This window comes from Lissotriton helveticus, chromosome 4_1 (assembly GCF_964261635.1).
Source record: "Lissotriton helveticus chromosome 4_1, aLisHel1.1, whole genome shotgun sequence".
NCBI lineage: Eukaryota > Metazoa > Chordata > Amphibia > Caudata > Salamandridae > Lissotriton > Lissotriton helveticus.
Window position 1 is genome coordinate 1,407,483,166 of NC_136063.1, and position 14,107 is coordinate 1,407,497,272.

Sequence of the window (14,107 nt, forward strand, 5' to 3'; positions counted from 1 at the left end):
ACGCGCAAGGGTACTGCTACGCAAAAATTTACGGATCCAGTCTGACGCCTGGGGATATTCTAAGGTAAGGAATCTAATACTAACTACTGTTTCTTACAGATATATCGTTACCGAAGGTAAGTAACTTGTTCGATATTCCTAACAAGCAAGAATTTGCTAGTCACAAAAAGTGTGCAATGAACAAAAGTAATTGTGTTAACTTAGTTAACAAATGTGAACAGTTTATGGGGGTTGAGTATGAAGAGTGGGAGTATTCCCACTCTCTCACAACAAGCCAAGCTCTCCTGTTTTTAGCAATGTTATCAATTGTAGGTGCATAATTAACTATGTGTGTATTTATGTATATGTATTTCACCACATTGTATTATACATGTGTTTTTAAATGTGTTTTACACCCTTGATGAAGTTCTTCGTATAGAGCGAAACGCGTTGGCTGTTTGGTGTATATATTTACCGATATTGAAAAGAAGAATAAAGGACTTTTACTACTTTCAACATTGGATGGACATTTGTATAGTCATTCTTTGTGGACTTCTTAATAAGGTGGTGCAACCTACAGTTGGTAAAGAAAATCATAATTTTTTGTCCACTTTGACATTCTTGACAGGGGGCCTACTTTAGGGTTTGGCATACCCTGTCTGAGGACTTTACATCCTCCACTCTACCTCTACTTGGCCCTCCAAATTTAGTGATGTCTTTCGGATCTGCGGACATCGCAGATATCTCTATACATTGACAGGAACCATCGTCATGGCGGTTTCTGTTAATGTAAGAAAAGTTTGATGGACCGCTCAGTCAAACATGACCGCTGGCCATCAGATGTTTCTAAAGTTTTTACCATTTCAAAAACAAACTTCCATTGGGGGAGGTGGTTTTTGAAAGCAAAAGAAAAATCGTTTTTTTCTCCCATGGTGTGAGTGGCAATTTTCATTTTTTTTTACTGTCCTTTTTTTACTGTCCCTCACTGCCAGGAATTCCTGGGTTCGACGGACTGTAAAAAGAAAAAATTCATATAGCCATTCACTCTAATGCAGACGATTGGATGACTTCCCTCCAACAGCGAGTACTCCATCGGAGGAAGTTTACATTGCAGGAAAATTTTACTCCATAAGCTGAAAACTTGTGGTCCACTCAACTCAAAATTGAGTGGGCAGATCTCGAGTTTGGCTGATTGGATTCTCTCTCACCTCTGTAATGGAGTACCTGTTGTCAAACTCTAAATCAGCCCCAGAGGCCGTTCTAATGAAAATCAATTCTGACCCTGTTCCTAATGGGAACAGTCCATACCGAGCCTTGGTCAACACACCCATTCACCCTGCTGCCCACCACTTTTATAGTTAGTACATTTGAATTTCACCCCCCACCCACTCGAACTGCACTGATTAAGCTACGCCCATGATTTATGCATCCCAGTTCCTGCACTTATGTGTATATTTTAGTACTGGTGTGGTCTGTAGATCACTTGCAGCTCTGCGTGTCCTTTTGAAAGTGTTGCTGTCTGATCGTGCAGCAAAGCCATTTACTGCAACAGCTAATCTTTCTGAAATGCATTTGCCTGCGGTATTGAATTTGTTATGTGTTGTCACCCTCTGAAATGGCTCCATATTTCATGCATTGACAACGTATTCAGTGTTGTGGAATTTGTTAAATTGCTCTCCAGAGAATTAAAGACATCTTTCAATCTTTGCAGAATCTGCAGGAAGTATGGCTTCATTACCCACAGCATCCACTCCAGGTAAGTGAATGTCGCTCTTTGCAACTCATTACCAAGCCCTTTTTCTAGTAATGCATTTGTTCTCGCATTCCAATGCCTATTTCGACTTTCAGCCTTGGTGGCAACAGTGCATTTACTCACCGGCTCATTCATTTGATTATTTCCCTGTACAATGAATGAGCAACTTCCCCAAGACTACCATTGCTTGCTGTTGGTACAGAGGATATGCAGAATTTGTTTTAAATTGAGCAGCTTTTTGATATTTTTTGTTCTACTTTGATTTCTTGAGTTTAAACAGTAGTTGAAATGTTCATATTAAAATCTGTATTTACTACAAAAGAAGTGATTCTGTGTGAAATGTGCATCATTTAGTTTGTGGAAAGATCTCTTGAAGCAACACCAAAAAGTAAAATATGTTATTATGCAAAATGCCAGCTCCACATTTTGCACTATTTTTAATTTGCAATGCATTCTTCTTTAGTGTGAGTATGCATTTCATGCTAAAAGAAATGCTACATTACATGTTAGATGAATAACAGCTGCTTGTATTTGGCTCATTCGCATTGTGCTCCTGCTTCAGTAATAGGATATTTAACCAAAGTCTCAATCATGCAACATGTCGTAATGGCGTAATGCCAGGCATTTTATGTAACAATTGTGAAGTGAAATGCTGGAAATTACACAAGATTAAACCGGGGCAAATAAAAATGTCGTCCAGGTCAAATAAAAAGATGCCATGGGTGCTATTCACAAACTACATTTTCTAATACTGCAGAATGCTACTCACAAACCTACATGTGGAGTTTACACCTCCGCCTCTCGTATATATAAATGTGCAGAGAATTTTCCCCTGACTGCTAAGTCTCTACACACAAAGGTATACGTTTTAGTTGTAAATGTGGAAGGTACACAAAGGAGAGGCTGTAAAGATAGGAAATGCTTATGAATAAAGGGGATAGAATTATGGGAGACTAAGGAGGGTTTAAACAAACATCTGGAAGGGGTTTAGGGAGGGTTGTCAACCCACCCACAAAAGAGTAAGCCTATAGCTATTCACAAACTGCACTTCTGTTTTGGGCCCCTATTTGGCTGTAGTAACTCTAGAAGTAAAGTACTCCAGCTCAGGGCTGGAGTAAGTCTAGCATTGCACTGAGCCAAGTACTGCTATTGCAACCCCCTCGCATGGAAAATAATTGTTAGAGTTTGAAATAAAAACCTATACGAATAAGTGGTACGTTAAATTATTCAAAATAGAAAAATTATATATGTAAATATATATAATGTTAAAAATTAATAAAAACTACGTTTTATTTTATTATCAATTATTTTAATAACTTTTTGCATTTAAAAATATATAAAAATACATTTTATATGTTTATTAAAATATAATTGAATTACCTTTAATAAATTCTGTATATATAAAGGCGAATTTACATATTCCAAAACTAGAACATATACTGCTGTGCCCAGTAAAAGTGATATCTTAGCTCTTTTATCTCAGTTTGTGTCTTTGGACTCAATGGGCGCAAAGAAGAAATGGCATCGCCCTGCAGTAGTATGCAGACAGGAAAGGATCAGTTGATCTTGCCGTTCAAAGGTGGAGTCGTCAAAACTGTAAGAGCATAGAACATATATAGAAAAGTAAAATTCAAAAACTGTATACTGAAAGTGGATATCTAACCATCAGAGAATTTAAATACAGCAAATAATAACCTGATGTGCCATACATCTCCCAAAATTGCAAAATGCGGACATACAACACACAGCTATAGTGAGCCACTGATGACCAGTGTTCATCTCCTAAAGTACTTGTTCAAGCCATTTGGAATCCTGGTATTGAGCACCAGAATATATCTGGATTCCAGCTGTCTCAGACTTTGTGTGCGGGTACCTCCTCTTCTGCTAACAGATACCCCATGAAGGGCAAATAATCTTAAAATACCACTTCTGCCATTGAGTAAGCTGGCAAAGTGCTGTGCTACTGAGTATTGTCTGTCTGAGTTTTTAATTGCATATGGTCCAGCACAGCATTGACCGGATGAACAATGCTGCCTACATACAACTTTCCTTGTGGAAAAACAAGGTATACACACAAAAGTCTGAATGGCAATTGAGAAATCTATTGATTTTGTTTTCAGTACCCGACAAGGGGGAAAATAATTGTTAACATTATGGCTTAATCTGCACACTTCAAATTTGTAAAAGCCATTCAAAGAACCACCAGATTTCTTCACAATAGAGACCGCCTCATTTCTACTCAACCTGTCCCTTAGGAAATAAGTCATAATAAGTATCCTTAATTAATAAAGCATCCTAGTTTCATTGTGGAATCTTCAGAACTTTACCTGATTTATGATACAATGTAGTGATAAATCTCACCTGGTTGGTGGTTTGTAGGTTATGCAAAGGTTTAATGGCTAACCAGTTCTCTGTTAGTGTTTTGGCCCTTACTAACGGCAGTTTTGAGTATGGCATGTTTGTAGTATATTTACGTAAACCTGGTGACCATAGTCTTGCATTCTGTGTAAAATGCTGCATCGGAGCTACAATTTCTCTGAGCCCGCAGAAATTCCTCATAGAAAATGCTGTTAATTAAGTTAGAAGGATGACTGCTGCGAGCATGTTGAAGGGTGTTACCTGGAGTACTCTTTCTGTACAACTTGGAGATAAATGTGTTGTTAACTACCTCCACTTTAGTATCGAAAAAAACAACACTTACATCGCTGACAACACCCTCAAGTCTCAAATTCAGCTCATTGTAATTAAGTTTGGCAATTAAATTATTCGCCTGTTCCTTGTCACCCCTCCAAACCAGGAACTCAATACATCAGGACCAGAGGATAACATGAGTTATAGATCTCATGGCTCCAGCCACCTGCTGCTCCAACCATTCATGGGGAGGTTGGCATAACTCTGACCAAATCATCTGCTGTTTGTTGTACTGTGGATTTGGCTCTACAGTTTGTTAAACTAAAAATAGGTATTTTCATGACCATACGGGGTCATAGTGAGTAACATCTCCGTATGAAAAAGCAAGGATAGGGGTCACACCCTCAAGAAATGTCAGCAAGCTTGAATACCGTCAGCATGTCTAATGCTTGTATTAAGTCGAAATTTCTGGAGTTATTTTCCAGTAAAGACCCCCTGGATGACACAATGGGTCTACCCAATAGATTAAGGAGGTATTTGTGAATTTTGGGCAAGAGGTAAAGAATAGGTGTTTTGGGGAATTTGTTGAATGAGAACTGGTACTCCTCCCACTCTATTAAGCATTGATCTCTCCAATCTATCAATATATCATGGTACATCACATTAGAAATCTCTGCATCACTTTTAGGGACCAAAGCATGACAGTCCCTTTTACTCAACTGAGGTAAACCTTCATTAGTGTAAGCTTCCTTATACAAGACTACAATATTACCACCCTTGTCAATGCTGTGGTCCGCCCTCAGATCATTATTCGCCAGCCTCTCATTCTTATTCAAATTATCACATTTTATCTAGTGTGTTTGGCCAGTTTCTTGAAGTCACAAGTAATTAGAGATTCAAAATTGTCAATTGAATTGTGTAGGAGGGTGGGGTTAAAGACTGATATAGATTTAAAATTACTAGGCTCCCTCAGTCCCAAGTCAAATTCTATATAGTCCAAGTTTGTCCCCATTATTTGTACTTTCTGGATCCAACTCCGCAAGAAAATAAACAGATGAATAGCCTCAATGTTCAATTTCCTGTGTGGCTCCACATTCGTGGGGAGTGTTATCGTCGTCTCTTATTGCACATAATTTGTGTAGTTTGAGTTTAGGTATGAAATGGATCAAGTTGAGCCTACTGTGTGAATAATTAAATTAGTTAACCGGACAAAAAGAAAGTCCTAGTTTCAACACCTTCACTTCAACCTATATATAATGAACGGTTGGAAAGATTTATCACACATTTGGGTGTTTTTTTCATTGTCACATCTTCTGATCCCTTGTAGTTATTCCCATGGGGTTACTCCTGATTTTTCCACATTGTCCTCTCCTGCTTTTTTGTTGTTGTGCCTCTGTCTCGCCCTCCTCTGCCCCAATTCTCCTTCCAGTTCTGTTGATTTCTTTCTTGTTGGATCATGCATAGCTCCTTTAAAAAATGTCATGGTTTGGATTAATTGCTTTCAGGTTGTTCGTTGGCGCATCCTTCTGATATGACACTTTCACTGTGCTCACTGATGGATCCAGCTGTTTCAGATTGATTATCTCTTTCCAAGGTCACTAAGTTGTTGGATGCCTTCCAATTCCTACTTACCTCACGGTACTTGTGGCTGAAGGTCAACACCCTGCCATCTTCGTAATATTTTTGATCATGCATAAACTTACTTCGTTTTTTAAGTTGGATAACTTCCTCATGTTTGTGGATCCTTTTGATAATGCCTTCCATCTTTTTGTCAAATATTTCAGTGGTATTCTTCATCTTTAATTCTTATACAATCAGTTCACTTTCCTTCAGAACATCTTCACGTTCTCACCAGGCAAATTTCATCAAGGTCTTCATCATTTTATTAAAACATTCTGCTAAATGGGCTGCCCATCCTTTGAATTAGTATGTTCATACATAGGGGCAGTCAAAATTCAACGCCCCCTTGGTACGTGGCTGCTCACCACTATTTGGAAGTATCTCTCCTCAAACGTTTCTCCAACTTGTACATCTGTTTGTTCATGGTCAATATTGCTGTGGGGGTAGTGTTCTGCTGTATGTCTGCCCTTGTAAACAGTTCATCTGCCATTAATTACCTTCTTGAGTCCACTTCACTAGCCATAATGACATGTAAACAATCAGCACAGTATCTTGGTTTGATTTGTAAATAAAATAGCCAGGTGCACCATCTGAGAAAGCTCACAACCAGTGGCTGTGTATGCCCCTGAAATATCTACAGGACGTCGTATGTCAATATATTCCAATAAGTAGTTGCCGCACTGAACAGCGCAAACTTATCAAGCTTTCAAGCTGGTGATCACCCAAGACTGAACGGCTGTCACGTCCTCCGATGCGGCTTGCACGTTACTCCGGTTTTCGGCCACCCGCCTGTAACACTCGAAGATGTTGATGCTCCTGGGTAAGTATTCGTCACTCTGCTCCCATGGGTCAAACCACAGTTCAACATTGAATCTGCAATCTGCATTCAGTGTTACTCTATGCGGGACCCAATGAGGTTGGTGTACGCACGGGGAGGACCTGTCATCATGCAGCTTCACTCTCCTTATGACAGGAACACATGTTCTCCATTACAGACTGGAAAGTTTCAGGGTGATTCGTCAAGCAGGGGCTGAGAAAAGGGGGGAGGGGGTCCCTATGCAGGGGGTTTGTGAATTTGGAATTTTTTTAACATGACAACAGGCCGACTGCTGAATGATTCACACCAAGTTTGGCACAAAACTAGCTCTTGGTCCAGAAAGAGTGTTTTTTGTAATTTGGTGTAAATCTGTTCAGTAGTTTTGTAATTATTAAATAAATTAAACTGTATATATCTAGGGGCACGGATCCTCTGTGGATCTACCTGTGAAGAGTCATCGGACCGGGGCAAAAAAACAAGGCCCTGACTGGCTGCCACGTGAAAGGAATGTTGCGGCCGCCATATTGTCACTCGGTTGGCCCAGGGTTGTTTGGGTTAAGGAAAGTGAAAAATAACATAAGGGATCAGCATAGAGATATCCTGACCCCATAGGACACATGGAGGGGTCTCAGAGGGACTCCTTTTGGGCAAAATATTGCCCAATTATTTTTTGTGCCAATCCATGGTCCAACCGCAAGGCGTTCAGTGCGGCCCCTAGTGTTTATTCGTGATGAATTCAAGACCCAAGGGAAAATAAAAATACACCCACTTACACAGCAAATCCACATTGTGCATTGTCCTGCGGCCAGCCTGCGTTGTGCACGGCCAAAGGCCATGAGCATCGGTGTTTGGGTTAATGTACAGTAATTATATATTGCTTTATTTTTTTTAAATCATAGAAATTCATTGAAAAGACCAAAGGTTACAGGGACGTTATAGTTAGGTTCATGCTTTAGCCATGCACACAAAATTCGGAGCTTAGAGGGAAAAATAGGTCCAGGTCGCCCTCCACTCAATTCGTTATAAATACAAAAATTACCTAGACCAAAGGGCAGTCAATTTATTTCGTACGACTTGGGTATCTCATGTCATATTCTTTTAACAATAACCACCCATTTCATACTGTATAGGGTTGGGGATACACCAGTCAATAGCCCATCTTAAAAAAGCCTGTCTCCTTCTATACAACAGTACTACCACCCACACCAAAATGTGTAGAAAAAATGTGAACAAACGTGATAACACCTCACGGGCGCACCACCAATGGGACCCCTGGCTGGTACTCACCAGGATGGCCCTGTTATCATCATCGGTGTTATCACGCTAAACGGAAACGTGTCCAACCAAAAATGTTAATAGTGGTGAGTGCAGTGGAACAATACAGACAACACAAACATATAGTGAAATAATACCACATAAATAAAAAACGCATAAAGCATGAACAGACAACTTTATTCTTGTTCTAATATGCTAAATGGTCTTCAAGTTAAAAAAGTGAAAATGGCTACTCATTATAGAGCCACTATCTACTTGCCGACATGTTTCATTGCCTTAATATCTGTCAGGCAATTTCTTCAGGGCATATCTTTAGTCGCCACTGCTTAGGACACCAGGGTTGTAGATACTGTTGTAAAGACAAACCACAAACAAGTGTGTCACTCATCTAGCCTTAACGTGTGCAATTATATTGCCAAAACCGCACCACAAGCACAACCATTATCATATTTACCCTCAATCAGCAAATGTGTCTCCTACCAGCCGAGAGGTATTTAAAAACAAAATCCAGGGAACTCCGATCGTGAGTTCACAAGGTTTCTCCTTGCGCGATGAATCACTGTAAATCATCGCAGTCATATTCAAGTACGCTATTAGAAATTGTTACAGACCTGTACTTCTCAAACTCTTCCCTACGCGTTTTTCAAGAAAAATTACCGCTAAACGGAGGATCGCCGGCTTTCTCTCATCCCTCGAGCGACATGCCGGTTGATCCTTCACTGTTTACATACTACGCTACCTGATTGGTTCTCATGGTCTCGGGATAACTGGCGGCCATATTGGATTGGGAGTGCTCCCATTACTTATTATTCCAAGGGATGCAACTCTCGGCTACTATCGCGGGATCACGGGATCCGTTTCCTTGGTTTCGGAAAAAATACTTTGTACGGCTATCGCCCTAATTGCAATTCAAGCTAGCCGATGTTAATAGCACTGATATACTGATGCAATCGGAGCCCCGATTTCTGGCTACCAAAATCGTAGCTGAATCCAATACTACCATATGTAGAGTTTTTTAGTGTTGGGGTATACATCCATTACTCCTTAGCTTGTCAAGGAATCCGGGTGGGATTCGTATAGTCTTGTCCTAACATCCCAGAGTTCTACTATGTCTAGGTGTTAGTGATATTAGTGTATTGAGTTCTATATATCCCTCACTATATGTTGTTTTTATTTCTAATATGAAAGGTTCATATAGTCCTATCCTTATAGTTTTGTCTAATATAGCCAGATGTTACTCTGATGTTTGGTTCACCACTATGTTATCATTATAATCACATACTGCACCATCAGGTAAAGTGTGCATAAGAGCATGCTGCTTGATATACAGTACGCGCAATACCCTTACAGACGCAGAGCATTATAACGGAGATCAACGTAACTTATTCCATTCGAGGAGTTCATTCAGCCCTCTTTCTTCACTTTTCTCATTATAAATCCATCTTGCTTCTTTCGTTGTTAGTGTTCTTTCAATCGTTTGTGGATCTCCTTTGACTTTCTCCAATACCACCCATGTAAACGTGTGTTTGTTCCTGTGGCAATGTTGGACAAGTTTTGTCGTCAATCTTCCCATTCTGATTGTACTCAGATGCTCCTGTATTCGCAGTTTTATTTTTCGTGTGGTTAAACCAATATATTGCAGGCCACACTCGCATTGAAGTCTATAAACCACGTTAGTGGTATTGCAATTGCTGAATTGGCCCAACCACCACGTTTTGCCAGATTGAAGTGTTATACTCAGTGTTTTTTCAGTCAAGGAACATACAGAACAGGTTCCGCATGGATAATGGCCCTTGGGGATGTTGCTCTCACTCCCTTCAGCATGTTGTTTTTCCCTTGTGTGCACCAGCTTGTCTTTCAAGTTACAGGCTCTTTTGAAGGAGAAATGTGGGGGAGGCATCTTAAAATCGTTATTCGATAATAGTGCCCAGTGTTTCCTGATCGATTGACGCACTTTTGTCGCAAGGGGGTCAAATGTCATAATGACAGGAATACACTCCTCTCTTTCCCTCTTATTGGACTCCAGCAGCACACTCCTAGGCGTGTTCAGAGCTCTTTTTCTCGCCTGTTTGACCACTTTTGGTGGATAGTCTCTAGCTTTCAATTTCTCACTCAGAGTTATAGATTGTTCATTATAGTCTGCAGTAGATGAACAGTTTCTGCGGTATCTAAGAAACTGACCCACCGGCAGATTATCCCTCAAAGCCCTCGGATGGTATGACTTGTATGATAATAGGGAGTTTCTGTCGGTGGGTTTTTGATGAACGCAGGTTTTCAAACCGTTCTTTGTGGCTTCAATGTCTAAATCCAGATAAACAGCCCTACTATTGCTGTAAGTCCAGGTAAAACGCAGGCTCTGATCTTGTGTGTTCAGCCAATTTAGAAAGTCAAGCAGAGCTCTTTCATCACCTGTCCAGACACAGAGCACGTCATCGATATATAAAGGATTGATGTTAGAATCGATGACGTGCTCTTCGAACTGGCCAACATAAATACAGGCCAAACTTGGCGCCATGGTTGCGCCCATAGAGGTGCCAGTCGTTTGAAGGAACATATCGTCTTTATAACAGAAAAAATTCCTGGTTAACGCCAGTTCTATGCATTGGAGAACAAAGCTCTGAGGGGCATCATAAAACCATTCTTGTTTTGCTAATGCTCGTGCTGCAGCCACAAGGGCGGCATCTTGAGGGATGCACGAGTATAAAGACTCGATATCGATAGTAACTAACATTTCTGTTAGAGGGTCAAACGTCATCTCATTCAGTACGTTGAGAATGTCCATCGTATCTTTCACGAAAGATCTCTGTGTTATTACAGACTCCCGGAGAAAATAGTCGGCGTACTTAGACAGTGGTTCCAATACCGATTGTATTCCTGAAACAATGGGCCGACCCGGCGGCGGTCGGGTCGGCTTGTGTATTTTCAGTAAGATGTAGAAGGCCGGAGTCCTGGGGTTGGTATTCACAAGGAACTCCGCCTCCTTAGATGTTATCCATTTTTGTTCTTTTGCTTTACTGACTAGATCTTTAAATATACCCAATAATTCTGGGGTCGGATCTCTTCTGAGTGGTTGGTAATTAGCACGTACGTTCAATAGTCGGAGCACTTCAGTTTCGTAGTCCTTGGTGTTCAAAACCACTATTGCCCCGCCTTTATCGGCACTTTTAATTGTAATGTTGGCATTGCTTTATAGAGAACGAACAGCATCCCAATCACATCTAGACATGTTATTGAATACTTTTGTTATTTTCATCGGTTTCCAAAGCTTCAATGTCCTGTAAAACCTTCGACTCAAAAACAGCTACCTCTGGTCCAACAGTCCCACTTGAGGGACAGAATGTAGATGGTTTTTTTAAATTGGTATAGAAACCTGTTTTTTCTTCAAATGGTTGTTTCACGAAGAATTTTTTACGTTTGATTTTTCTTATGGTTTCGTGCAATTGCATTCTACATTTAAAAGAATCATGGTTCGGTGTCGGGACAAATCCCAGACCCTTATTCAGGACACGCTCTTCATTTGTGGACAGTTGGTAGTCTGAGAGATTGACGACAATACTCATCCGAGTGGTTTCCTCCCCCTGCTTCGGGTCAGCCGCGGTGAGTAAGTTTGCCATTGTGGTGGGGGGCGGTTGCCTCGTCCTCTCCCCCGTTCTTGTTGGCCTGTTCCTCTGGTCCCCCCTTGGCCCTGTTCTAAAAAAGATGTTTTAGCCACACAAAACCATAGAAATTCATCAGTTATAGTTATACTTTTACTTATTTGATGAAATTATAACTTGTGGCATTAGGTAACTTTAGGCCAGGAATTAGTTTCTTAAAATTAGTATAACTGCTGAATTTCTATGGTTTTGTGTGAGTAGAACATGAACCTAACTATAACATCCCTGTAACCTTTGTTTTTTATAGTGAATTTCTATGATTTTTTTTATTTAACATAAAGCAAGGGCCCAGTATTTACATGTTATATCCTCTAATAATTATCATTGACATTGTGTTTTGTGGCTCACAGATGCTCATGCAGTTGTCCATAATTTCAGTTGGTACAGTTCATAAGCTGAGGTGCATTATTTATTGGCACTGGTAGCCTTTCTTTGAGCTGGGTACATCAATATCCTCTAGAGTCTTTCTTCCTGTATGCACTGCTTGCCTCTTGTCTTGAGAGGGTGTGACTGAGTATCTTGTGGTTATCATTATTTACTATTGTTCACAGGGATTAGCACTTTAAGACTCCCTCCACTTTTCGGAGACAAGGCGATTTTGAACAGTTTGAAGTAGGCCATGGTTCCAGTATCTGATTGTGGAAGGCATTGATTTTGGGCTGGTTGGCAGGTACTATGAGCACTTTCACCAGGCCTGTGGTGGTTGTGCAAACATGTACAGGTTATTTGATTTCGCCCTCATATTGTACTTCTACACTGTATGGACTCTGTTCTTTTTCTCTGTGTGCTGTCTCCGGTACTTGTCTTTTCAACATTGTTGTTGGCTAGGCTACCTTCGATCCTGCTTTTAATCTTTGGGAGATCTTCACCTTCGAATGGGCCTTTGGTTCTATCTACAAGTTTTTTGCACTTTCCTTTTCTAGGTTTCAGAAGATCTTTAGAAAGAGTCATTGGCTTTAATGTCAGTAAGAGAGTCTGTGAAGGGTGATGCAATGTTGCACCTTTTCTGTGTACCGTTCCTATGACAATTCTTCATTCTCCGCTTCTATTAAACTCCATTTTGGGGGCCACAGGGCAAATATAATCTAATGGGCCTCAACCGTAGTGGCTAAGATAGTTTGTCGCTGGTATTCTGGGGTCCACCCTACTATGGCTGTCCAAACTGGTCCAAATGCACACTCGCCTACCGCCAAGCTTGCAAACACCATCAACTGCATCCTCCTCAACGTATGATCCCTGCACCGGCACGCCATAGAGATATGGGACCTACTTGACACCCTCGCCCCGGACGTCGCGTTCTTCACTGAGACCTGGACTACCACCGGCTCTGGGCCAGACATCTCCACAGCCATACCAGACGGATACAAACTCAAGAGGATAGACCGCCCCAACCGCCCGGGGGGAGGCCTCGCCATCGCACACAAAGCCTCCATCCAACTCTCTTCCTCCAGTCCTAGCAGCACTCTTCCCAACCTAGAACACCTCCACTTCCAGATACACACCAACCCCAGAACTACGCTTCGGGTCACGCTCATCTACAGGCCACCTGGTTCCCGCGCGCAACCCACCACCACCATCACGGAACTCGCCGCAGCCCACGCCATCACGTCCACGAACTACATCCTGCTCGGAGATCTCAATTTCCACCTCGAAAACCTCCAGGACTCCGACTCCAACGCGCTACTTGAAAATCTTGCCAACCTAGGACTCAAGCAACTGGTCAATACTCCCACCCACATCGCGGGGCACACGCTGGACCCCATCTTTGCCGAAGGGTCAAACATCAGGTTCACCCACACAACCCATCACTCCTGGACAGACCACCACTGCATTCACTTCACCTTCACATCCAGCACCGGACCCAAACAAGCCCCGCGCCCGCGCCGACAGAACTGGGGTAAGGTTACCGAAGACCTTCTCAACGCCACCCTCCTCCTTGAGCCCCCGTCAGCCACTGCCGACACCGTCGCCGCTGCCAAGGAACTCCACCGGTGGATCGACAGTTGTGCAGACAAGCTGGCTCCTCTCCGGCAGTCTTCCACTGCACGTCCGGTCAAAGCCGCTGGTTCACCACCGAACTCCTTGAGTCCAGACGCACCTGCAGGCATCTCGAGAAATCTTGGAGGAACCAGAAGACCACCGAAGCCCACACCAACCACAAGATCGCCATGAAGAACTATCACCAGCTGATCAGAGAGACCAAAAGAACGTTCATCAGAGAAAAGATTAACAACAACGCTACCAACACTAGCAAACTATTCAACATCATCAAACAGCTGACCAAGCCCCGGACATCACACACTCCCAAGATCTCTGCAACAAGCTCAGCACCTTCTTCCACTAGACGATCATGACTCTCTACGAAAATTTCAGCGA

At 41.8% G+C, this 14,107-nt stretch overlaps 1 protein-coding gene across 2 annotated transcripts in view; it reads left to right on the plus strand.

Annotated features, from left to right (window-relative positions):
* Positions 1-14,107, plus strand: part of DROSHA (drosha ribonuclease III) — a 669,472-nt gene that overhangs the window by 566,771 nt on the left and 88,594 nt on the right. For both annotated transcript variants that reach the window (XM_078687959.1, XM_078687960.1), the window contains exon 24: positions 1,691-1,735. In XM_078687959.1, coding sequence (XP_078544085.1) covers positions 1,691-1,735 — 45 coding nt within the window. The remainder of the gene's footprint in view (positions 1-1,690; positions 1,736-14,107) is intronic.